This window comes from Nycticebus coucang, chromosome 2, assembly GCF_027406575.1.
Source record: "Nycticebus coucang isolate mNycCou1 chromosome 2, mNycCou1.pri, whole genome shotgun sequence".
Taxonomy (NCBI): Eukaryota; Metazoa; Chordata; class Mammalia; order Primates; family Lorisidae; genus Nycticebus; species Nycticebus coucang.
Window position 1 is genome coordinate 131,255,437 of NC_069781.1, and position 27,247 is coordinate 131,282,683.

The window sequence follows — 27,247 nt, forward strand, 5'->3', positions numbered from 1 at the left end:
GGTAGTCTTTGCTAGACAGCTCAGAGCTAAGGAGGTTGTAACTCTTTCAAATATTGCTTCATGCATTTATTATACTCAATCAGTAAACAGGTAACAGCATGCTGGGGCATCTTGGAAGTTACCACAGATCTCACGGCTGCAGCCTCTCTGGCCACTGCTTTAGGGGGTTCCCTGAACTCCCCAGAGGCCACCTCAGCCCTTGAGAGGAAGGCAGGGATCCACTTCTACCTGTTTGGAGAGTTTCTCTTCCCCAGTCCTGTCCCAGAGCCTCAGCTCCTTGAGTCTGCTGTAGGCAAGAAATGAAACTCACTCAGACCCCAGCGGCAACCCCAGCGGTTTCTCAGAGCAGAAGGGAAGACTCATGTGTGGGTTACCTAGTCAGCCCTCACAATGTGCCTGGGAAAAGCTAAAGTAAACTCTTGTTAAACAGATGAGGTAATTATGTTTAGTGGTAAGAGGTCCATGCTGGACTTCGGTGAATTCCTTTAAGAATCCACAAGCTTTCTTGCCTCTGAGTTATGTAGAGGTTGGTTCTCTCCACCTGCAATGCCCTTTGGCTTACTGACTGATATTTTTCTTTTTCCACACTGCTCTTCACACTTGCAATTTCTTAGGCCACATCCTTCTGCTCCCCGCTTGGTTAGAACTGAGATCAGTGGTGTATCTGTCATGCTGTCTGCTGAAGCCTTGGCGCCTTGCTGCAGTCTGGCCCATAATGATAGCCCTGTAAATGTTTGTTACTGAGATGTCCCTGAAATATGGCTCTACGAGGGGTAGGTACACTCAGAGCCCCTTTCCATGGAGCTAAACAAGATTCCAGGATATCAAGACCCAGGGCCCACACAAAGTCAGTGTTGAGACTAATTCAAGCACAGGAGAGAGAAAACCACCTTTATTATAACAAGACCTGCTATGTGCCAGGCACTGTATTGGGACTTAACTGAAAATCTTTCCAATCCCCATAGTGGCCGTTGCACAGGCAGCTGACATTCCTCACTTCATGGTATGCCCATGTCTTGTGATCTATTGCTGCATAGCAAACTGCCTCCAACCTTAGGGCTTAAAACAACAGGAATTTTTTAAATTTCTCATGATTCTAAGGGTTGACTGGGGCTCAGCTAGAGGATCCCTCTGCTGGTCTCATTTGGAGTCTCTCATCCAGCTACGGTTGGGTGGCAGCTGGGGTGGGACATCCAAAGTGACTGCATTCACCTGCCTGGAACCTGGCAGGAACATCTGGGAGGCCAAAATCAGCCACGGCATTGGAGCAACTGGGTCAGTCTTTCTCGGAGGGTCTCAGATCCTTTTCCTCTCCATGTGGCTTCTCTAAGTGGTCTGTCCAGAGAGATACCAGAACTTCTTACATGGAGGCTCAGGCCTCCAAACTTATGGAGGCAGGAGCTGCTGGCTGACGTAAGGCTCAAGCCCTGAACTGGCCCAGCATCATTCAGCATGTTCTGGAATTAAGGCATCAGCAGGGCCTAGAGTTAGCGTCTGAATACCAAGGGATGCCATTCACAGGGGCCGACTTTGGGACCTCACCACTGTACCCACAAGTAAGTGTGATTGAATTTTATAGGCCAACAGGCTTTCGCAAGACCCCACCCCATTGAGGATGAGGGTGAACCCAGGATACCCCACCTCCCCAGCCTGCCTGCCTTCATCTTTCTCATTAGCCTCTTGAGTTAAGGGATTCCCCTGAAGGTGCACTCAAGGCACACAGCACACACTGTCAAGGGCTGCATGCATGGGGTTGGGGATGGTCGTCCATCCAGATGCTTTGTGTCTGTCATTTATAGCAGTGGAGGGGGCCATGGGAGAATATCATCAAAATGAAGGGTGGCTTGACAGAGGAGAGGGCACACGGCATGTCAGGGATCCCCGTCCACACTCCCTTCCCAGCCGTGGGCTCTTCTGTTCACTCCATCCCGTTCTTTTAAGATGTCTACATACACTGAGGCCTGGACCAGCTAAACAACAATGACAACTGCAACAAAAAAATAGGTGGGCATCGTGGCAGGTGCCTGTAGTCCTAGCTACAGGCTGAGGCAAGAGAATCTCTTAAGCCCAAGAGTTTGAGGTGGCTGTGAGCCGTGATTTCGCAGCACTCTACTGAGGGCAACATAGTGAGACTTTATCTCGAAAAAAAAAAAAAAATATGTCTGCCTGTGCATCATTACCCCAGATTGAAGCAGCCTCCCACATGCACCTTACCTCTTCAACCAGGACTTCCCCAATTGAATCTCTGCAGTGCAAGAGGAACCAAAGGCCTCAAGAGACTAGGTGCCCAGGGTGGAGGAGCATGACTCCAGGTCCCAGAGAAGCCTCTTAGGTAAGGTCCTCTTTGAGACCTTTGTCCAACCCTCATCTATTTCACTCAAATATGGTTTTGGATACACAGTTCCCAGAGAAGAGCAGGCCAGCCCCCTGGCCTCAGAGCTCAGCCTTCAGGGTAGGGCAGGAGAAAGAATGTAATCAGAGTTATGGCTTAATGAAGTGAACCGTAATAACCATAAACAGACAGTTTGGGATTTGGTTTGTTATTTTGTACAAGGCAGTACCTTTCAAAAGCAGCTGGTGTTAGGGTCAAGCTTAAACATTTTCACGTCACCAACAAAAAAACAGTGATGCCATTGTTACACTGTATGTTTCCACCTTAAAATGGGATTGGTTTTGTGGATTGGGAAAGTTACCAAAAATGAGCTCCTTCAATCACAAAGGTTAACAAATGGAAGTTGCTAGATTACTTTAAAGATGAGGGAGGCCTGTGTGTAGGTAAGAAATAGCAGTCACAGACAATGGTGGACCAGACCTCTTACCTCAAGCATTTTTATATTTAATGCACATAATGGATAATAAACTCACAATTTAGGAAGAAAAAGTAAGTTTGTCTATTAGTTCCTATTTAAGGGCTGAATAGAAATAGCTCTGCAGACTAGCTCATGGTGGCTACGAAGTATTTTTTTTTACAAAAGCATCACTTAAAACAGGGGTGCCCAACCTTCAGCTCACAGACTGCATGCTGGTTTTTGTGAGGACTTTTTTGTTTATCTGTGGTGTCAGATATCACAAAAAGTATGCATGGATTTTTTTGTTCACTAATCAGCTTTCGTTAATGTTTGTGTATTTAATGTGTGTACCAAGACAACTCTTATTTTTCCAATGTGCACCAGAGGAAAAAACGGTAGGACACCCCTGAAAATGTTTCCCCTCTTGAAAATCAACACCCCAAATATAATAGCCCCACGGGGGAGTGCCATGTAGCCTGACCATGCAGCTTCCTGACCCCCAGTGCAGGATGGAAGGAGACAGTTTGGGCGTGTGGATGCTTCTCTAAACCACCTTTGGCAGGGACCGCTAATACCTCTAACAGGTTGGTGGCCGTTATTATGTGTCCAAACCTGCAGAAAAGATACTAGGGAGCATCATCTGAATTCTGACCTATTTTCAGCCCTTCCAGAATTTGAAGGTGACCCCCTTAGGAGTTGTTCACCTTTAAAGCACACATTAAAAATGCCTTGGACATTTCCTTCTTTTAAAAAAAAAATCTTCCCTATACTCATGTAGTCATGGTTCTTAGCTCGTAAAAATTGTTGTTCCAGAGAGTAAAAGCCTTTGGCTTTCCAGAAGTCCACTTCATTCTGGATTCTGCTTCTTACAAAATAACAAATCAAGAGGGCACTTGGGCATAGGCCTGGATAGGAGTCAGGTGGCCCAGGCTCTGAGGTCCTAGTTGGGTCACACCTCACCCTGTGGCTTGTCTTACTGGTGAAGAGTTTCTTTGCCTGTAAAATAAAGAGATGGGTTTTGGAGATCTTTATGGTTGGCACCAGATCTACAGGTCAAGCATTGATAATGTTATTTTTTCTATAAACGTTCCGGGCATGGGTGGAAAAACAAGCAGAACTTGTTTTTCATTACTTCAACCCAACACCTCATTTTAATTTGCTCTAGAAATGGTATATGTGTTCACTTCAGACTTACTAACAAACTATCCAACTTCCACTTCGTGAATGTACCAACTATATAAATGACTATTTACATTTTGAATATTTTGGGGGCACCTTGAGATATGCAGTACCAAGCCACCCTGGATTAATGACACCACCTGGCAGCTACTGTGAGGCCCCTGCAGCCATGCTCTTGTGTTCTAGAAGCCAGAGTCCATAGGAAAGGCATAATCAGTGCCAAATCAGCGCCATAGGGACAGTAGATCAGGACGCTGTGAGGGAAGGGTGAGGATGCTGCTCCAGACAGATTTGAGCTGAGACTCTTCATGAAAAGAGATCAGTCATGCAAAGATCTGAGCAAGAGCCTGTTCCAGGCAGAGGCAACTGCAATCGCAAAGGGCCTGAGGTGAAAATGAGATGACTGTCCTTCAGGAACAGAAAGACACCTTGTAAAGCTGCTGACACAAGGTGGGCACTCAGTATAGCACAGATGTGGCCCAGAGGCCAAAGTCACTTCTGGGAGGTCTGGCCAGCCGGGGTCAGGGGTTTGGGGGATTGATGCAAATTGGGAAGGGGCTTGGCATAGTGGCTCACTTATGACTGTAATCTCAGCAATTTGAGAGGCCAAGGTGGGAAGAATTGCTTGAGCCCAGGAGTTCCAGACCAGCCTGTGCAACATAGTGAGACCTTTTCTCTAAAAAAAAATTAAAGGTGGCGCCTGTGGCTCAGTGAGTAGGGCGCTGGCCCCATCTACCGATGGTGGCAGGTTCAAACCTGGCCCTGGCCAAACTGCAACAAAATAATAGCCGGGTGCTGTGGCAGGTGCCTGTAGTCCCAGCTACTTGGGAGACTGAGGCAAGAGAATCACCTAAGCCCAACAGCTGGAGGTTGCTATGAGCTGTGATGCTATGGCACTCTAACCGAGGGCAACAAAGTGAGACTCTGTCCCCCAAAAAATAAATAAATAAAATTAAAAATTAGTCTACATGCAGTGGTTTATAACTGTAATCCCAGCAATTTGGGAGGCCAAGGCAGGAAGACACTGAGCCCAGGAGTTCAAAGCTATGGTGAGTTATGATTGTGCTACTATACTCCAGCCTGGGTGACACAGTGAAAAAAAAAAAAAATAGAGAATGAAAGAAGTGAAAAGGGATTAGGAATCGGGCAGGAGAGTGGTATGGTACCATGCCACATTCCTTCAGTTTCTTGCTCATTCCTCATACTTGAGTTAATTCCACTTTAGACAATATTTCTATTCCAGCCTTTGTGCAGGTGTCTCAGAAAAATTTCATTCTATTCCACTGGGAGCAAAAACAACCCTGACATTGGCCTGTAAATGCACTGTGGCCTTGGAGAGCCCCTCCTTGAGAAGATAAAGGGTGACTACACATTCAGCCTGACTCGCCACAAGTACTGTCACCTGGAGAGGCCCATTTTCAGACCAGCCCAGCACTGGAGCCTCAGGCAGCTCCAAAGCTGCAAGCTGACAAACCACCCTCTTTACAAAGGAGGAAAATGAAGGTTAGAGACCTCTCCTAGGTACCCCAAGTGTTAGAGGCAAGTGCTGGAACTGGGGTGGGTGACTGGAACTGGCTATTTAATCCCTCTTCCTTCACATAAATGGGAGCATAGTCTAGTGAAGAAGGGCAATGTCAAATGAATGACTACACAAGTAAATGCATAATTATAATTTGTTCTGGAAGGACCATTAGTTCTTATGCATTTACTTCAGATCTACTCATACACTATCATGAAATCTATATAATCATGTGTCTATAAAATCATATCTATATTACAATGTCGCTACCCCATGAGTTGGAATACACACAACACCTAAAGTTGATGCTCTCATGAAGGAGCCTGAGCCACTGCTGGGCTGGCCACCTAAGAATACCCACAGCCACTGGCCTGAGACTTGATTCTCTCCCCTGGTTCTGCCTTCCTATTGCCTGCAACTCTCCACTGTCCACTCTTGTCCCTTTGATGTCCCACCTCAGCTATTCTCATGTCCCAAAGTGGAGCTCATGGCCTGGTACCTATCTCATTCCCTCTTGTGGGCACAAGGCCCAATTCCTGTGGTGCACTGACAGCCCACATTCTTCCATGGAGTCTTTGCCCAGCCCATTAAGCCTACCTTTCCCATGTCCCAGAATTCAGTTAAAGGAGATCAGTTAAAAAGGGCAAGTTGTATTCAATGTAATGAAAGTATAACCTCTCCTTCATTGTACTGCCCCATTTTTCTAGACTTTGCTCTTGTAAAACTGTGTTGATTAAAATGCCAAAAAGCCACTCCCTTTGGGATAGTTGTAAGGAGCCTCCAAATAGAGTAGGCAGTTAGGATCTTGGCTGGGACAGGTATTAGACTTTCCTTGGGTTTACAGTGGCACATGATGACATCTTCACTCTGAAAATAAATAGAGAACCAGAAAGAGAAAAAGGACCCATTTTAGCCATTCTGACAAGGTGGGTGGTGGTGGAGTGAGGGATGCTTTTCATGTGGGCCAGGTATTAGCCAGACCAGAGCCTGGCATCCCTTCTCACACCATAGTGTCCATTTTAAGCTCCTGGGTGGAGCTCTTATCAATCATGGATTCCATCTTAGTAGTTCCAGGGCAGGGACCTGAGAGTCTACATTTCTAACAGGATCCCAGGAGATGTTGATGCTGCGAATCTAGAGAGGACGTGTCTTAGATATCTGTTTCTAGCTTGTTAGAAGGGCAGAATCTTGAGCCCCATACCAGACCTGTGACTCAAACCTACCAGTTAACAAGATCCAGGTGACTCCTGCTCATGTTGCAGTAGATTAAGAAGGCTGAGTTGTAGGGCTTGCCTGCATCTTGTGCCCATGTCAGACATAGCTAATCAATCAAGACATTCTGATAAGTCAGGATCTTTCCCTACGTGGTGCCAGTGCCCAATCTAGAGGTATCATAGGGAAGAAACAAAAACAGACTGAGAAGAAATAGCCCTGATACACAGCTAATAAACAAGAGAGAGAAAAATAAGTTGAGATTTCAGAAGTTCAAAGCCAGAAAGATTTCTAGGAGGAACCCAGGAAGAGTCTGTAATGTAGAAAGTGAAAAATAAATGTAAGTGAGGTGGATGTGCACTGGGGTAACGGGGCCTGAGGTCAACAAAAGAAGGGTCTTTGTCCCTGGGAATCTGGAGCCACTGAAAACCCTGCAACATCAATGAGAAAGAAGATCAGAAGAAGGTTCTAGAAGGGTTGAGAATCTTCCCATGTCACTGCAAGTTTCTTGGCTAGGGCTGGTGGAAGGGACTGGAGTCTGTCTCCCTAGCAAGGGAGTCTCAGGTGACATAAACAGGACTGGCCCTGTAACATCAGTTATCTCTCTTAAATTTCTTGCCCTGTAAAGCAGGTACCATCAGGTCTTCTTACAGACAAGGAATCTGAGAACAAGGGAGTTTAAATGCTGAGGCTGGTAAAGCCCTAGCAGGAGTCCTTTCCAATCTGTCTGCATGAAAGGCTGACCTCCTAGGCTCTTTCATATTTACCCTTTTTCAATCTCTTGGAAAACTTCCATTAGAGGGTCCTTGGTTGTCTTTCCTGTGAGAGGAAAAGGAGGGCATGGGTATCAAGAGGGCACCCAGGTCCCAGTAGAACAGCCAGGTGGGAGTGATGCCTGACAGCCAAAGACAGGCAGTACAGGGCCCTGGGTACTTCCTGTTGGCCTCATCAAGACTCAGGCAGTTGTGACATCTTGACCATCTTTATTGCAAATGTGCTTGGTATGTCATACCTGCATTCTAGCTAGAATAACCCCCTTACTGGGCAGGAATCATACTCTAGTTTTCAGAAAGGAAGTGGAAGCTTGAGAAGATCATTCCAGGTCCACGTTCTGCCTAGTTTGAGAGTGGCACCCACATCTTTCTGATCAACAGGAACTCATTTTAAGCTCATGATGAAATAAGCAGGCTTTTGTGGGATAGCCTGGGCACTAATCACCAGTTCTATCATTGTGTCTAAGATACAAATGAAGTTTGGGGCACTCTACAGTCAACAAGCTTTTGCACTGCTGTTTATTAAAAAAAAATTTTTTTTAATTATTGAGGATTCATTGAGGGTACAGAGAAACAGGTTACACTGATTGCGTTTGTTAGGTAAAGTCCCTCTTATAATTGTGTCCCACCTCCAAGAGGTGTGCCACGCACCATGATACCCCTACCCCTCCCTCCTTCCCCCTTTCTGCTCGTTCCTTCCCCCACCTCCCACAATGTACTAGTCATCAATTGTCTTCATATTGGAATTTAGTACATTGGATTCTTGCTTCTCCATTCTTGTGATACTTTTCTAAGAAGAATGTGTTTCAACTCCATCCAGGTTAATTTAAAAGTTTTGAAAAGCTCTCAGTAGACCAAACTTTAGTGGCAACTTCCTACTTAATTTGGTATCATGACATCTAGTGGCCAACAGGAAAAGTGCAGTGGAATTGCTGGACCTTGTGAACAGGTGCAACTACTTGCTACTTCCTGGGATAAAAGATGGGCTAAAGTTCCTAATAGCCAAAGTACCCATAGAAATTATGAGATGCACATTTCAGCTGCATAAATCCTATAATATCTGATTTGTTCCTGATTTTTATGCTTATTTATTATCAATGGTGAAAAATACACCATATCCGATCCATTGTCTCTTAATTGATAAATTATGTTTGCAATAATACATATTATATCACATTATATTACATAGTACAATACAAACTTAATATTTTCAGACATACAAAATGATGAAAACCATTATAAAATTGAAAATGCTATAAGTCACTAATTAGTCTATTCCCCTGGGGGTGGGTGGATGTTTTAGGATCACCACAATGCCATATGAAAAAATTAGATGAAAATACACATAAATAGGCTTCTTGTATGCTATTATTTTATTATTTTTTTTTTTTGTAGAGACAGAGTCTCACTTTATGGCCCTCGGTAGAGTGCCCTGGCATCACACAGCTCACAGGAACCTCCAACTCCTGGGCTTAGGAGATTCTCTTGCCTCAGCCTCCTGAGTAGCTGGGACTACAGGCACCTGCCACAACGCCTGGCTATATTTTTTTGTTGCAGTTTGGCCGGGGCCGGGTTTGAACCCGCCACCCTTGGCATATGGGTCTGGCACCCTACTCACTGAGCTACAGGTGCTGCCCTGTATGTTATTCTTTTTTTTTTTTTTTTATAGAGACAGTCTCACTTTATAGCCCTCGGTAGAGTGCCGTGGCATCACACGGCTCACAGCAACTTCCAACTCCCGGGCTTCAGCGATTCTCTTGCCTCAGCCTCCTGAGTAGCTGGGACTACAGGCGCCCGCCACAACGCCCGGCTATTTTTTTGTTGCAGTTTGGCCGGGGCCGAGTTTGAACCCGCCACCCTCCATATATGGGGCCGGCGCCTTACCAACTGAGCCACAGGCGCCGCCCCTGTATGTTATACTTAAACATATGAAAGGACATGATGTGCTTTATAGAGACTCTCTGATTACCATGGAAACTCAAAAGTGCTGCCTGAGTAACTCTCACCACAAAGACACAACTATAAGAGAATCCCTAGGCAATCTTGTGAAACACAGATTTTTTTTTTTTTTGTAGAGACAGAGTCACTTTATGGCCCTCGGTAGAGTGCCGTGGCCTCACACAGCTCACAGCAACCTCCAACTCCTGGGCTTAAGCATTCTCTTGCCTCAGTCTCCCGAGTAGCTGGGACTACAGGCGCCCGCCACAACGCCCGGCTATTTTTTGGTTGCAGTTTGGCCGGGGCGGGTCCGAACCTGCCACCCTCCGTATATGGGGCCGGCGCCCTACCGACTGAGCCACAGGCGCCGCCCGTGAAACACAGATTTTAACAACCTCTCCATCCCCTACCCTGGTCTCCACCCCCAAGAGATTCCAATAGTGGCAAAAATCCAAGGCCAGATTCTTTGGTAACTGATGCTCCTTTACAGAGAGGGGTGTCCCAGTTCACGGGCAAGGGGAAAGTCTTCTCACTGTGGGATTAGTATAGATGAACTCAAGAGTAAGTCGCCAAATGTTAACACACTCAAATTATTTTTCAAACATTTTAGGTTTGGCAAAATGCATTTTGCTAAGTCCCCTTTTCCACATTTTTATACCCATGTGAATTTCAAGGGACATTTAATATGTATGTTTCTGATTCACTTAGGCTTAACTCAGCACAATTGTGTAGTGAGAGCCACTTTGTGTCCAAGAATCTTCTTGAACTCTTTCCTTTCATGTCTTTTTTTTTTTGCAGTTTTTGGCCGGGGCTGGGCTTGAACCCGCCACCTCTGGCATATGGGGCCGGTGCCCTACTCCTTTGAGCCACAGGTGCCACCCTTGAACTCTTTCTTTTTTTTTTTTTTTGTAGAGACAGAGTCTCACTTTATCGCCCTTGGTAGAGTGCCGTGGCGTCACACAGCTCACAGCAACCTCCAACTCCTAGGCTTAGGCGATTCTCTTGCCTCAGCCTCCCAAGTAGCTGGGATTATAGGTGCCCGCCACAACACCCGGCTATTTTTTTGTTGTTGCAGTTTGGCTGGGGCCGGGTTTGAACCCACCACCCTCGGCATGTGGGGCCGGCGCCCTACCCGCTGAGCCACAGGTGCCGCCCTGAACTCTTTCTTTTATAAGTCTTAAATAATTTTCCTTTTAACCAGGAAGTAAGTTTTGTCAGGAGTAAATTGAACTCAAGATTCAAGCTTGGTTCTAAATTCAGAGTCCTTGAATTTTGAACAGTTTGGAAAATTTGAAAACTACTTATCATGTCACTAAGAATGTCTAGGGGTGGTGTTGAAAAGTGTGGAGAATTATGAGGGACATGCAGTGATTATATAGGGTTACCTTTTCTATTCTTCAAAACTAGGAACCTGATTTCTTGCTACTTGGATAGTACACTGGCCTGGCCAAGCATCTTCCAGGCATGGGGACCTGTACAGTCATATCAGCTCTCTGAGTGCTGATACCTTCTTCAGTAGATTCAAGGGCACAATTGACACCCATGGGCACCACAAAATGCCAGCTACCCTCATACCTCCATTGGGGAGGGTTATCACAGAGATTCTCTTCCCTAGTAGGACCTCACCATCCAATTTTGGCAACTAAAACTTTGAATGAATCAATGAGCTAGCTTCATCCTAGGGTTAGTTTTTGTCTTTAACATTTTTTTTAGAAAACTATAAACCTGAGCACAACATGTCTGGGGCATTTGATTAAAGTCAAAATAGTAGACACGGTAAGATGGTGATCAGAAAAAGTTTTTTTAATGTGTTGGTATTTTATACAAAAATAACGTAATTATTCCACTTCAGCTTAGAAGTTTGATTTTCCTGTCATAGTGATGGCCAACAGCCAGCTATATTGCTTAAGATTAAGTTCAATCATATATAAGAGAAAACCAAAATGGTAGGTTTAATACCAGAATTTACCCTTTGCTCACATGGAAAATAAAAGAAAGAAAGAAAATCCAGGGCTGAAAGTCTGGTTCCAGGGTTATCAGTACCTAAACCCTTCCTATGTGGCCGTTCCAACTTGGTTACCATGTAACTTCCATTTCAGAATTATATTATGGTTGCAAGATGGCTGTCAGAGACCAAATCATCAGGTCTGTGTTCCAAGCAGCAGGAATGAAGAGCCTCTCTTAGGACTGAGCCTCATGTAAAGAGCTTCTCAGGAAACCTAAACCAAAGACTTTGCCTTGTACACGTATCTCTTCAACCACTCCGGTCTGCAAAAGGGACCTGGAAATATGTTTTATCAAAGCATATTGCTGCCTTCAATAATATGGAGTTCCACTGGCAAGAAAGAAAAGAATTTGGTGCTCAACCAGCTGTCTCTACCCTATCCACCATGCTCTCTCCTGGCCTTGTCACAACTCTCAACCTCTAGAAGGCAGACTAAGAGGAAAGCTCTAGCAGCCATGAACTGTCAGGCTATGTGCATGAGAAAGGCCTGACACCCAAATATTGTGATGTATCCTCTTTGGTTTTATGTAATTAGTTCTCTATTTTCCTTCTGGCCTGTCTAAATCTGATTTACATCAAAATAACATAGTATGTGGAGCACCTTCCATCAGGGCCAGAAAGGACCAGCAGGGATAAAGAGAAAGCAGCAGAAAGAAGGCTAGTGATAGGTATGGTAGCTCCTTTCTCTTTGCCTTGGTTGTGTGTCTACCAGCTCACCTTCCTTCAGCCTGGGGTGCTCCTGCCTCTGGTATAACCACCGAAGTAAACTCATAGGGGAACACATTTGTTTGCATGTTCCCTGAGGACAGAATAGTGCTGCAGTGTAGAGCAGGCTTGAAAGATCTTACTTTATAGTGAGCCTAAAATGTAAGCAGTTCTCTATTCAAGTCAAGCTGAGATATCAGTGGGTGATTCACATGGAATCTACTTCATTGATACCAGCAGGGAGTTAATACCACAGTGAAGTCACCTCAGGGACATATGTCACTCCATTTTATAACCAAGAAAACTTATGTTAGATCATCTGCCCTGAATCACCAAAAATCCTACCTCAGAGCTGCCTAGTGGGCTGGTCTCTATTAGCTTCCTTTCATCAGCGAACCATCCCTACTGAAAGAGCCTGTGATCAGATCACATATCTGCATCCTGGATACTGGCCTCAGCTCCAGGCATGGAGTGAGGTGAACGGCCTGGATGGACTCTGGGGACAGTAAGGGCCCTTAGCAGACCTGGGCAGCCCTCAGTGAGGCTCAGGTACCAGACTTGAAATACAGTAAAACTAAATGGGGGCGTCATTACTGTCATCATCATTATTAATTACATTTACTACACATCTCCATGTCGCACACAAATGCTTATAGGTTTAAAAATGGAATCAGGTTGAGTTTAGGGGGAGATTCCTCAACTTCCATTTTGTCTTAGCCTTCCAGTCATGCTTATTTTTACTGTGTGTTTATCAAACGAACAAGCCCTCAACATGATTTGACAAGAAGACAAGCAGCCCATCCAGGCCATTCATCTCACTCCATGCTTGGGAGCACTGCAGACCTGAATATGAAATAAAAATGTTTTTTTTCACAACGAAATTAGCAGAAGAACTCAGAGAGCTCCTACAAGCCAGAGAGAGGTGAAGGGAACTTGCTGATTTCCGAGACGAAAAGCTCCTGAAAGGAACCAGTCTCCATGAAGACTAGGAAACTTAAGCACCAACATATACAGAGCACTTCGGAGTTTATAAAGTACTCCTTCAGGCATTATCTCGTTTGAAACTCCCCAAATACCATACAGTGAGTGGGAAGGAGATTGCAGAAAAGAAAACTGAAGTTTGGAAAGCTCAAGCATCAGTCCCAGGGTACCTAGCTAGGATCAGTTCAGCAACGTGGTCAGAAGCAGCTTCTCCGCCACTTCCGGTGCTCAGGGAACCCACCCCACTCCCAGATACCCAGTAACTGTGAGAAAAAATAAGTCCTCCTCCTTCCTATCCTCTTTTGTCACCATCATTGAAACCAGGGCTTTGTGATTTGATTCCTTGGAAAAGCACAGCCGGAGGTGCCACTACCTTTGTACCTGCAAAGCACCTGGTACCTTCACTATACCCCGTGAGGCCCCAGAGACATGGGGCCACCACAGGACACAGGCACTCACCTTGATAAAAATAAGATGGAAGAATGTGCTGCACCACCCAATCCCACACACTCTGGCCTTGGTTCCTCTACTGATGGTGATGCCTGGGACAAGTATCTGCATGCCTCTGTTTACTCACCCGTAAAATGGGAGAAGAGCATGTTGCCCCCACCCCTCCTGCCAAATGGCAAGCTAAGGGAAGCACAGGTACAGCCTGCCTGTCTGGACAAGCCAAGAGCTTGGCCCATCCTCGTGACCTGCTCTCTGGGAGCCACCTGCTGTGGTGAGGCCTATGGCTGAGTGTTTTGCACTGATCTCAGACTCAGGGAGCTGCAGGTGAGACAGTTGGCATCATTACAGCTGGCCAGACGCCTCGGGTCACAGGGCACCTTTGGCTGTGAGGTCAGGTAGCTTTATGACCAGCAGAGTGGTGCTGTTCACCTTCAGGCAAACAGGCTGTTTCCTACCTGAGAGGAACACAATTCCAATCCAGCAATTATTTCATTAACACATTTTCCTCTACAAATTCTCAGGGTTTTTTTTTTTAAGTTCTGGCCTAGTGACATAAGTTCACCCCTCCAGGATCCCAGATGAAGTCTTGAAATAGGAGTTCAGTCTGGAAAGACTTCACTAGTTGCAGCCCACCCACTAGCCTGAGGTGTCTGGCCCATGTACAGGGAAGGTCTGTCCATAGACCTTGTGGGTCCTGGTGAGCCCAGACACTCAGACACTAAGGCTCAGCATCCAGCCAGGGGCCCTGGCATGACACATCTGCCCAGATGTTTTCCTAAGTGGGAGCCATGGGGCCAGCTGAGAGGACAAGGAACCAGGAATTGGCTGGAGCCACTGAGAACAGAGGTGGCCTCACTCTGGAACTCACCGGAGTCAGTGAGCCTGGTGTGGATGGGTAGACTTGCCAATGCCGGTCAGCCCAACCCACGCCGGGGCGCTTGACCCCTTTTCCTGGCACAGCTCTATCAGTACGGGACGTTTCCACCGTCAGAGGGACCTGAATTCATTGAGAGCGTCTCCTGAGGGAGGACACCGCAGCCTGTTTGGCGGGTGCTGCTCCCCGTGGGCTGGGGAGAATCACTGGCTTCCCCAACTTTGGCTGTTTTTGTTCATGCCACTTATCCGCACACAGCACTTAGAAAATTCCCTCAGGACTCTGGGCAGGGTGCGCCTGTGAAGACCAGGGGCCGGGTGGTGCGACGGCTCCGGAGCGCAGCGCTGTAAGAGCTTTGCTTTCGCCTTCTGCCCCTTGATGTTGAAGCCCGTGCGCTGTGGGGAAATTCTGGGTGAGCTGGGCTCAGGGTGCACTCGCTGACTGCCCCAGCTCTGGCCAGGTAGAGCGCGACGGGCGTTTGTCCTGTGAGCAGGGACTGGGCGGCTGGACCCTAGGCCAGTCACACGCACAGCGACGCGGGACCGCCCGGCCTTGAGCCCAGACCCCAGGCACTGCGCAAGGCCCCAGGGCGAGTGCGCATTCTCGGATCGCAGCGCGCCGGCCGAGGTTAGGCGAGTGCGCGGAGCTGTGGGGCCGGGGGCGTGCAGGTGCGGCGGGCGAACCGCCCGACTTCAGGCAGAAAGCCGGCCGCTGCGGCCCCTGCTCCCTAACTCCCTGCCCGGCCGGCGTCCGAGCCCTGGGACTTCCGGGGCCCGGCGGAGCTTTGGGGAGCTCGTCCAAGGGCAGCCTGCTGGAATGGAGAGCGCACAGCACTGTGGCCCCGGCAGTCCGCAGCACGCGGGCGGCGCAGCCGGGGCTCGGGCGGGGCGGGAGGTGGCCCGGCTCCGGCAGGAGCGGCGGGCGGGGTGGGGTGAGGCGGGCCGGCCCCCTCCTCTCCCTCCCGCCGCCCGCCCTCCCTTCCTCCGGTCCTGTAGCCAATTAGACGGCCCCGTCGGGCGAGAGGCGTGGGGAGCTCCATAAAGCGGCGGGGAGCTGTCACCCTGCTAGCAAGCTGCGCAGCGCCCAGGCCGAGCCGGTGCGCCGCAGACTCGGCCCAGGGTGAGCGGAGGAGTCATGGCCACCACTAACGGGGCCGTGGAAAACGGACAGCCGGACAGGAAGCCGCCTGGTCTGCCGCGCCCCATCCGCAACCTAGAGGTCAAATTCACCAAGGTGAGGTGGGCGTCCCTCCCACCCGACGGCTGCCAGCCTTTGCGGCTGAGCAGTTTGGCCCGGGACGGTGCGGGCGAGGGGCCTGGGGACTGGGGACCGGGATTCTGCCGGGCAATCCCGAGACCTGAGACTCCCTGCCAGGGCCTGGCCCTCTGGAAATCGTACTCTTCGCGGGGAGCAGCCTGGGCGGGCTCGCAAGCGGCGGGGCTCAGAGCTGTTAGCCTCGAAGCTGAGAGAGGGAGGCCGAGCAGCGCCCACACGGTGCCGGGCTTGGCGCAGCCCCGACGTGTCCCTGCACCGCCCTCTTTGAACGCGAGTGTTGGTGCGTGCCGCGCTGACTCGCACGCCGCCCGGTGCCCGCAGACTCCTGGGCATGGTTTCCGAGACGAAGGAGTCTGGTTTTGGGAAGGTCAGAGAAGGCCAAGAGCAGGTTTCAGAGCACCGGCCACATCTGGGAGCCACAGTTGGGAGACTAGGGAAAACAGGTCCTTGGAGCAACGTGAGAAGCACTGGCATCTTCTGTGTTTAGCTTATCCCCAGCTTACCAGCAGAGCTAGGGCGAATAGAAAGGTGCCTGCTGAGCCAACTGCCCTGGAGCCCAGAAGGTCCTGGTGTTTTTAGGAGAGGAGCGCGTTCCCGGAAGGTCTCAGGTCTGGGCCTTGGGCAACCGCGGGTGACAAGGACGGAGCACCGGATCCGCCATCTCCCCGCTGAGGTGCAGGGCTCCCTGCTTCTATGCGCTGTGGGCTGGGAGGCCGCTGAGATCACCTGCCTGGGGCAGAAGGGAGGAAGGAAGACGGGAGGCCTCAGAGCTGCTGCTGAGGAAGACTAGGAGACCTAGCACACCCCAGGCTGTTTGCGGGCGCTGCCCGCCTTGGGCTGGGTATGGGGCACTTAGGGCACAGGCCGGGCGCCACTGGCTTCGCTTTTCCCAACTTTGGCTTTGTTGTTTTTGCCACTTCATCCATATCCCCAGTCTGCTGCAGACACAGCACTTAGAAAATTCTGTCATCAATTTTACTTTCAGAAGTAGCAATTATCTTTCTCAGATAGTTTTAATCAAGCAGAGAGAGTTTCGGGGCGTTATGTGTGGCCTTTGGACCCTGGTCTCTTGGCACTTAATTCCCAATGTCGGCTACGCTCTGATCACATGACATTTAAATTAACTATTTTCAGAAGTCTCTGTAATCAACAGAGACACTCACTGTAAATGCAGGAAATTATTTTTAATGTAATTTTCCTAGTGGTATCGGCTTCAGAGCGAAAACTCCAACACAAATTCTGGGAACAGTGAGAATAGCATTTTAATTTTTGAGACCCTAACCCTACAGAGCTTGGCTTTGGTCTGTGGTGGTTGTGGGGTTTTTGTTCATTTGTTTTATGTTGGTTGTATAGGGGTTTGTAATACTATAGAAACCAGAAAATAAATATATCATTGTCCTTTTGCTTTTTCCATTTTTGAGTCCTATCAGAGCAATTTGGCCACATAGGAAATGTTTCTTTCCTTCTCTATGATTCTTTAGGACCCTTTAAAAGTATAAATGTAGCCCTTAGAAGGTTGTGGAGCAATGAGTGACTCTTGCCATGGGGGTGCCACCCACCTCTTGCTGCTTTAATGGAAAGAGCATAGAATTGAAGCTAAGAAAGGTAGTAGATAAGCCCAGGAGATGAGGGCTCCAGCTGGCTAATACCAGATCACACCCTCCTCACCCTCCTCATCTTGCACTGCCTGCTGTGTCCTTGGTTCCCACCCATCTCTGGAGAGGCCTCCCTATAGCACTTACGGGCCCCAGCCGCCTGTGTGCCTGAGGATGGGCACCCAGGCACTCAGCACTCCTGGAGCCTTGGCTAGAGAGGCACAGGAAGGTCCCTGCCAAGGGGAGAAGACCGAGGAACTGAAGTTCAGAGCTGAGGCCTGGAGCCGTTGAGCGGGTGGATCAGGAGAGCTAGCAATGGTCTGCTCAGTTTTCAACACTGAGTCATGTTGCTTCTCGCTAATGGGAGACACACCAGAGATGGGTCGAAGGAGCCCTGGCCTGACTGGAGCCATTTCCCAGAGTGGTCCAACTTCCAGGATAACTTTGTCAAAACTCCTTCATTTGTCCTTAGATTTTGCCATTGAGTCCTATAGGGTTGAGCTGTGTGATTCTGGAGAGGGACCGGCCCCTCTAACATGCCCACACAGATCTCAGAAGGTAGAAGCCCCCTCCAGTGTAGAGAGCCTCTTTCTTAGAAAATTTCTTCCAGTAGCAGAGATTCTCCTAATTTAAGGTTTTCTGGTTCATTAAAACACAGGTTTTTATTATCCTTTTTATGAAAAATAAAATTCCCCCAAATCTCCCTTTCCAAAAACATATTCCTTTTGAGTTTAGCTGAGTAGCCTGACATCCAATGGAAGTTACCAGAAATGGCATCAACACAGTTCACTGATAAGACTGCCATCTTTGCCTCTGCCCCAGACACCTTCTGACTCCATGTCATTCTGTACCTTTGGCAAAATGTGAATTCTGTCTAGAGCTCAATGTAGTTTCATTTTATACTTCTGTAAGGTTTGTTTTATACCAATTCATAAGTAAAGGGCAACAATTCCTTTCTAGACCTTTTGTCCTGATTTGGAGTTTAAACAATACAGCCAGCATAATCCGTAGGCCACATTCACATTCAACAACCCTTTCCTTACATTTGTGTTTTTGTTTTGTTTTAATGGAGAAAAAAATCAATAGTAGAAACCAGTTACAAAATTATTTACTAGGTCTGGTGTGGTGGCTCATACCGCTAATGCCGCTGTGGGAGGATGAGGGAAGAAGATTGCTTGAGGCCAGGAGTTTGAGACCAGCCTAAGCCACATTGCAAGAATCCCATCTTGGGCAGCGCCTGTGGCTCAAAGGAGTAGGGTGCCAGCCCCATATGCTGCAGGTGGCGGGTTCAAACCCAGCCCCAGCCATAAACTGCAAAAAAAAAAAAAAATCCCATCTCTACAAAAAATAAAAAAAAATTAGCTGGGTATGGTGGCATGGGGCGCTAGTTCCTGCTGCTCCAGAAACTGAGGCAGGAGGATTGCTTTGCACCCAGGAGTCTGAGGTTGCAGTGAGCTATGATGATGCCACTGCACTCTCCCCAGCAATAGAGTGAAACCTTATCTTAAAAAAAAAAAAAGAAAGAAAAGAAAAAGAAATAAAGAAAAAATTTACTAGTGTGGTATAAAGAAAAAAATTGGTAAATTAGAAACATTGTGATGGGAAAATATGGTTAGAATCAAACAGTGAATTTTCTAACCTTGCTGGTTAGAAAGGACTGCGGATCAATGTCATGAACAACCAAATAATTTTTTCTTTGGAAGAACATGCTTGGAGATGAAGCATAGCAGACATCGGATCATTGCAATCTGTTTCCAGCCCTCTTATTTATATTCATTTCTACCACCTTCTCATTTTCCCTCCCCCTTGGAATTGATACCAGGAAGGGCCTAGAATCAGCAATTTTCACTGACAGTCTCTATTATCTAACCCACGAAATTCCATCTTTCTACAAATGGGCCTCCTGGCCTGGCTGCACTTTCCTCCCCACACTAACTTAACTCCTCTTCCCCACTTATTAATTTCTCTCTGTTACCAAGTGATGACTTGCTGGATGGCAAAAGTGAACTCTTGGGTTTGGTTTCAGCTGGAAGAATAAACCTGTAATTGTAGCCTGGCCTTTTCCTCATGCACTTCCCTAGGGGCCCAGCCTCACGTTGAAGGCTCTGAGCTTCCAGAAGCTAGATGGGCTCGTCCCGATGGTGATGGATACTCTCAGCACTGGAGGCAGGTACCCTCCACTCACCTGCCATCCAGAGCCTGCCTTCTCTGCCTGGTCCCCACCTGACGCAGGGTGTGCTTCCTTCCTTCCTTCCCGATAAGGTGTGGAGAGAGCCCTACACAAGAATGTAGCCAAGACATACTCTTAGGAGACAACTTCCTTCTCTCATCTGTCCTCAATTGGGGAGTCAAATGTTCCGTATGAATCGGTTTCACAATAATTGCAATTAGCCCTTGAGAGATGCAGTTTTTCCTTTAAATAATTTGAAGAAACACAAAATAGAGCCAGTTATGCTATTACATATAGATATTGAAATGGAAACTGATAAACTAATTTCTGTACTAAGAAATTATTGATGGCATCTTATTTGGTGGAAATGTGTGTTAGTCATTTTTGTAACTGGGGTCTTCCTGATGCCATGATGGGCTGTGATGACAAAGCCGCCCCAAGCTGGTGCAGCAGGTTGTCTGTCTTCTCCCTGGATAACTGGACCTCCCTGCTGTCAGAATGTGTTTTGTGTATCGACTGCCTCCTCTGTTCCTAGTTCTTTTCCAAAAGTGCTCTCTTTTAATGCGGTGCTTCTAAGGTGGTTAGAGCTTAGCATAAACTAACGGTAAATGATACCTACATTTCAGTGCATGGACTTTGTTCATTCTTTTTAGTTTGTTCATGACATCTTTTTTTCTTTAACATTCTTAATCTCAGCTGTGTTTTGGATAATTGAAGTTTCAGTAAAGGGATTTTTATGGGTTATTTCTTAGGTTCCGAGGTATAAACTGTTATTTATCATATCTCTTAATGTAACCTGGAAATTTTCTAACACAGATATTTAATTTTGTATTCCAACACTGGCTTTTCTCAAACCCAATAGGAAAATATACTTTTTATAGGGAATGCAAAGGAGGGGTATGCTGATGTGCATTAAAAAATACTGAAGGGTGATAGTGTGATCTTCCTATAAACCAGGTTCCTTGGCAATCTTGTAGGGAGGAGGAAGGGAGTGCTCAGCACTTACTTACCTTTCAGGGGAAGGCAGACTGCTTTTAAGACTCTACACAGGGTATCCATAAAGTTCGTGTGCAATTTTAAATAGTTGTCTATTTTAAATTGCGCACGAATTTATGGACACCTTGTATATAAAGCTATTTAAACTCCCCCAAAAGTCTATGGGGAAGTAGGATCTAATGCCCAGAATCCATGAATCCATGTTAATGCTAATAGTAAGAACCATCGAGATAAAACTCTAAATGACTTTAGTTTTATTGTCACAACAACTTGAATTGTAATCCTGAGTCTCTCTCTGATCTGTTGGTCATGTCTCCCCCCGCCCCACCCCAGGTCTCATCTGTAAAACATCGAGGGGGTGCAGGGGAGCAATGGGGAAGATGGCAGACAAGACATTACCTAAGGTCTTCAGCATGTTGAAATTATATGACTTTGATTTAAACCTAATTCGTCGCACTTCCTTTCCTGGTTAGATATTTATCAACAATGAATGGCATGAATCCAAGAGTGGAAAAAAGTTTGCCACATATAACCCTTCAACTCTAGAGAAAATATGTGATGTGGAAGAAGGAGATAAGGTGGGTTCTTTTCTTTTTTTTTTCTTCTTTCCTTTTTTTTTTTGCCTTTGCGTAATTCAATTATAGATAACCAAAAGATAAGGAAGTGGTTTGGCGTGGCTCTCAGCGCTGGCCCACCCTCAGGGTAGCTGCGCGAGTTGGCCTGTGCTCCTCAAACGCAGGGCCCAGAATGGGATTGATTATGGACGATCCTCTGCAGAAAGTCGCTCTCCTTTGATAGATGTTTTTCCATCTACAAGGATGACCTCAGCTATCCTTGTCACATGGCTAAAGGAAAGGTTTTTATCAATTATTTGAACTTGAAGGCATTAAAGAATCTTTCCAGAAAGCATTTCCAGCTGGTGTGTTTCACCAAGTGCAGCATTCTGGCAGGAGACACTTTAAAAAAAAAATAGACTTGAAGGAAAAAAGACTTGCTACCCAAGTGATGGGGTGGGGGAAGTAATAATATCACATAACCACCAGTTCGTGGAAAGCTATTGTCTTTATATCCCTATTTGCTAGTGCAGGGTCTGTATTATGACATAGAAGCAAAGAGACTTCTGGATGTGTCCTTTATACATTTCAAGACCATAAAGTCTGCTTTGAATGTCATTGTCACTGGAGGAAAGGTTTCCCGTGGAGAGAAGGAAGAGGTAAACCGCCCCTCAAGCACTGGGGCGCTGGACCTACGCTCTTAACCCGTGTATTGTTGATGTTGGCGCAGGCATAGAAGGCAGGCTCTGGCTGGGCAGGTGAATGGAGAACACCCACCTCCACTATGGAGGCTATGGATGTGTGCAGAGTTTGGGCTTGGGTTTTATCCTCCCCGTGAGTTTCATATAAGTATGTAGTGCACAGTGGCCCTGCCTGTACAGACCTTCCTCAGGCACCCATGCTAAGTTCTGAGTACAAAGAAAGCACAGAGGCGCTCATACCAAAATATGACAGCATTGGAAGGAAGGTGTGATGCAGAATGGGATTCCCACTTGAAGATTGCCAAGGGCCCCAAACAGATGTTGGTGGTGGGGAGTCATTTGAGATCCTTTCCCCAGGCTTGAGTTTTTACCTTGGTTGGGTGATTACTCTGAGGACTTGGAGACAGAGGCCACCCCACCCCTGTAGCTGGAGAGATCCTGGTCTCCACCCCAGAGCCTGGAACAAGGAATTCTGTGTCCCAACATCTCCCCTGCCAAAGCTTCTGCTCATCGCCAAGCAAGTTCTAGAGCAGTAGTTCTCAACCTTTCTAATGCTGTGATATATTTTCATTGTTACAAAGGGGTCTCAACCCACAGATTGAGAACCGCTGCTCTAGAAACCCAGAATCTCAGTGAGGGTCCCTCCTGACTGATATCTGGTGTCCATTAATTGCTGCATCTCCCCAGAGAGAGAGGTACAGAGGGGTTTTTGAGATGAGCAAATCCCATCAACAACCAGAGCCTCAAAACCCAGGGAATAAGCCTTGTCCAAGGAATAAGAAAGAACACCTCTACTCTAAATAGTTTTCACTTCTTTCTTTTTAAAAAGAAGGCTGTGGGGCAATTATTTATGAGTGCACAAAAGATCCAGTTCTGCCCCCATGGAGTAGGTGAGGCTGAAGGGAGAAAAAAAGGCCTCCAGGGTAATCCCCGCACCTCCCTATCTGTGGGGTGTTCCACTGTGGTCAGTTCTGCAGTGCACATGAACCTCCCCCCACCTGCCTATTCTCACTCTGGGGCCACAGTTCCCAGAGGAAATAAAATGCCAAGATAGACACTGCTCACCTACTTTGTGCACAGCAGGCTTGTGTGAGTTCAAACTGAGCTAGTGAATAGAAAATCTTTTCATACTTGGGTCATCAGGAAAAATACTCAAACTCAGTGACCTTATAAACTAGTTTTTTGTTTTGTTTTTTTTTTTTTGGGGGGGATTTGGATTTTGTTTTATTTTTTGCTTTGAAAAATGATCTTTTATAAACTAGTTTTAAATGCTTTTTATAATCAGAAGGAACATTGATATGCCTGGCCACTGTAGAAAACCCAAAAAAGATTTAAGACATAAAGAAGAAAGAAATCACTTGTAAGCCCCCAGGCATTCATGTGGTTTAAAACCTTGCTGCAGCTTGCAGCCTGTCTGCTACCCCTGCTTCCTTGGCTGTACCCCAAGACAGAGGTACTACCCTACTGTTCTCTGTAACTGACAGCCGGGTGGTCCCAACTTGCAGTCATATCAAAAGACATCCTTTCTCTGTTGTTTTGGTCGCTCAGCTTGACGTGGACAGGGCTGTGGAGGCCGCACAGGCCGCCTTCCAGAGGGGCTCACCATGGCGCCAGATGGACGCTCTTAGCCGCGGCCGCCTGCTGCACCAACTGGCTGACCTTGTAGAGAGGGACCGTGCTATCCTGGCCGTGAGTACACGCACATGGGGGCTGGTATGGGGTGAGCCAGCCTCACAGAGAGTCCAGTCTCCTGTGGGGTGTGGTTTTGTGTGACTGTGGGTCTGTTCTGTCTTTTGAGATAAGCGCTCAGGTGGTAGGCAGGTGTCTGTGTCCCTGGGTTGCATCCCTTTCCTTCTGAAGTCCCTTTCAGCTCAGCTTATGACCAAGAAGTTGCCTGTAAGAAGTTCAGCAACATCGTGGTTCTCAGACTTGGGACATTCACACACATACTTAACTCTTTTTCCCCCTTTTTTATATTAACTGCCTGTTAGACTTAAGTTTTGCCTCATCGTCAGTACCAATATTTATGATATCACCGGTTTAATGTGTTGGTTTTATTATTATTATTTTTTTTTTGCAGTTTTTGGCCGGGGCCGGGTTTGAACCTGCCACCTCCGGTATATGGAGCCGGCACCCTACTCCTCTGAGCCACAGGTGCCACCCTGTGTGGTTTTATTTTTTTAACTACAGATGGAAATAAATACCACCATTTAGTGTAGAAAAAATTGTGCCTATATGACCTAAAGTTATTCCTATATCACCCCTGACTGGGAGGACCTTCCCTCCTCCCCAGTCTGACATGTTCACCAGGTTACGGTAGCTCCCTCCTGGGTAAGCACTTCTCTCTGAGCAGCCTCTGGTTTCTTCCTGTGAAGAAAGCCAGCCTCAACCCTCAAGCTGCCAAACTGGCTTTTTCAGTGTGTGTGGAGCAGTGGTAAGGGCATTATACTCTTGTTATAGGAAATCTCAGAGTATGAAAGACAGAGGTTCAAATCCCACCTCTGCCAATTATTAGCTGTGTGGCTTTGAACAAATTGCTTAACCTCTCTGAGATTTATTTCTTCATAAAAATGTTATCTAAATATTGTGAGAACAATCCATGTCAAAGTCATAATAGAGTCCCTGACATGTAGGAAGCACTAAATAGATGTTAGCAATTATTAATAATAGCTGTGTGGAGGCCTGGGCTCTCGTCCTTGCTGCATGCCCTGCTGGCCGGTCATTTCTACATACCTTAGTTCCTTATTCAAGAGGATCCTCAGGCCTTCCTTTGGTCTTGGCAGGGAGATTCGAGGACATCATGGGGCCATCAGGCTTTGGGATCCTTAGCATCCCCTGCATTCTGTCCTTGTACAGCTCAGACTCTTGTTTTGCAAACTCGTTCCAGGCACAGTTTAAAGGGAAGGAAATCTCCTTTTTGGCCTTCAATTTGGAAAAATGATTTTCCTGGTGTTGGGAATAAGCAGTAGTGGCCACTCTTTTAAAGGACAGTGTTAGCCAGGACACCAGAATTGCTTTTGTCCCTGAATGTGTTTCTTGGCAGTGGAGCAACTCTCAGGCACTGCTCTGGGGTGCATTTCCTTGTGGGTGCCTCTGCACAGAAACTGGAGCTCACCTTCCCTCCTCCCCTGTCTGACATGTTCACCAGGTTACGGTAGCTCCCTCCCGGGTGAGCACTTCTCTCTGAGCAGCCTCCGGTTTCTTCCTGCAAGAAAGCTAGCCTCAACCCTCAAGCTGCCAAACTGGCTTTTTCAAAAACATTTCTGTTTTCACCCAGCATGAGCTCATCAGTCGGCAATGTCCATGTGGACTAATAGCAGGCTACAGAGGATGTGCCCTGGGTGCTCCTCCCCACCCCGTTCTCATAGTATCATTGTAGGAGCAGTGGCTGCAAAACCACCTTCATCTTTAGCTCACCCCATTGTCCCGGCACAACCGTGTTTGATAGCAGACACAGCATGTTGGAGGCACTCAGAGAGCAACCCAGCAAATCGCTTCTGGCATTGGGACCTTGCTGCCCACAAGAAATAAGATCCAGCTCTTTGCCACAACATGAAAGGGACAAGAGAATTACTGGCAAATATGGTTTTTAAATCTCCAACCACATCAGAGGAAAGCACCCTCACTCTCCACCTTGATATGGTTTCCTGGTGTTTCCATGCAGCGTGTTCCCTTGCCGGCTCAGTGGTTTGACAGAGCTGGGTATTTGCTTTTCTTTGTAGAATCTGGAAACAGATGTGGTAGATCCAGTGGCCCCTGAGTTTCTCTCCTTTGCTGAGTCACCCTGTGCCCAGACTCTAGCTGTTGGGGTGCTCATCTGGGGAATCTCCCAAATGGTCCCTGTTCACTATCCTTATCAACTTAGGTGCCATCTCTGGCCCACTCATCTGAAGCTGTGGAGCAATGGGAGTCATAATGTGTTCATTTTTCAGAAGGCATTTTTTTCTCAAAAAATGTTAAAGTACATAAACTTTAGGAATGCTATCATTTGTTTACTCATGATAGAGCCACAATAACAAGTCGTTTAAAAGATAACAGTTTTAATTAGTAGCTAACACTCAATTTCTCAGATCAGTCCTGTGTACTCATCTGGGAGTCTTTCTCTCCTTCCTTCCTTCCTTCCTTCCTTCCTTCCTTCCTTCCTTCCTTCCTTCCTTCCCTCCCTCCCTCCCTCCCTCCCTCCCTCCCTCCTTCCTTCCTTCCTTCCTTCCTTTGTTTTTTTTTACGAATTTCTTGCTTAAACCTATTATGGTCTGGGTTTTGCTTGTAAAGATTGCATAAAACCAACTTGGCAAATTCATGTTGTCACTCCAGTAAGAAAACTTGTCCAAGTTAACAATAAATTATTAAAATAGTAGTCAATCTGGGCGGTGCCTATGGCTCAGTGAGTAGGGCAACAGCCCCATACACTGAGGGTGGCAGGTTCAAACCCAGCCCCAGCCAAACTGCAATAAAAAATAGCTGGGCATTTTGGCGGGCGCCTATAGTCCCAGCTACTTGGGAGGCTGAGGCAAGAGAATCACCTAAGCCCAAGAGCTGGAGGTTGCTGTGAGCTGTGATGCCACAGCCCTCTACTGAGGACAACAAATAAAACAAAACAGGAGGAATCACGCTACCAGACCTCAGACTATACTATAAATCGATAGTGATCAAAACAGCATGGTACTGGCACAAAAACAGAGAAGTAGATGTCTGGAATAGAATAGAGAACCAAGAGATGAATCCAGCTACTTACCGTTATTTGATCTTTGACAAGCCAATTAAAAACATTCAGTGGGGAAAAGATTCCCTATTTAACAAACGGTGCTGGGTGAACTGGCTGGCAACCTGTAGAAGACTGAAACTGGACTCACACCTTTCACCATTAACTAAGATAGACTCTCACTGGATTAAAAATTTAAACTTAAGACATGAAACTATAAAAATACTAGAAGAGAGTTCAGGGAAAACCCTTAAAGAAATTGGTTAAGATTAAAAATTTAAACTTAAGACATGAAACTATAAAAATACTAGAAGAGAGTTCAGGGAAAACCCTTGAAGAAATCGGTCTGGGAGAGTATTTTATGAGGAGGACCCCCCCCGGGCAATTGAAACGATGTCAGAAATACACTACTGGGACTTGATCAAACTAAAAAGCTTCTGCACAGCCAAGAACACAGTAAGTAAAGCAAGCGGACAGCCCTCAGAATGGGAGAAGATATTTGCAGGTTATATCTCTGACAAAGGTTTAATAACCAGAATCCACAGAGAACTCAAACATATAAGCAAGAAAAGAACAAGTGATCCCGTTGCAGGCTGGGCAAGGGACTTGAAGAGAAACTTCTCTGAAGAAGACTATGTTTCTAAAAAAAATAGTCATCAGTTGTTGTACATGCTCACCATGTACACAGCTTGTTAGAGGCATTTAACTGTGGTATTTATTACCCCACTTCAGAGATAAGGAAACTGAAACTCAGAGAGGTTAAATAAGTTCTCCAAGATCACACAGCTAGAGGTGGTAAGCCAGGACTGGGGATGGAAGTCATCTCTCA

General features: G+C 46.8%; 1 protein-coding gene across 1 annotated transcript in view; it reads left to right on the top strand.

The window, feature by feature from the left end:
- Nucleotides 1-15,366: 15,366 nt before the first annotated feature.
- ALDH1A3 (aldehyde dehydrogenase 1 family member A3) overlaps nucleotides 15,367-27,247 on the top strand; it is a 37,656-nt gene continuing 25,775 nt past the window's right edge. The window contains exons 1-3 of the mRNA XM_053581848.1: nucleotides 15,367-15,658; nucleotides 20,935-21,039; nucleotides 23,265-23,405. Coding sequence (XP_053437823.1) covers nucleotides 15,560-15,658; nucleotides 20,935-21,039; nucleotides 23,265-23,405 — 345 coding nt within the window. The 5' untranslated portion in view covers nucleotides 15,367-15,559. The remainder of the gene's footprint in view (nucleotides 15,659-20,934; nucleotides 21,040-23,264; nucleotides 23,406-27,247) is intronic.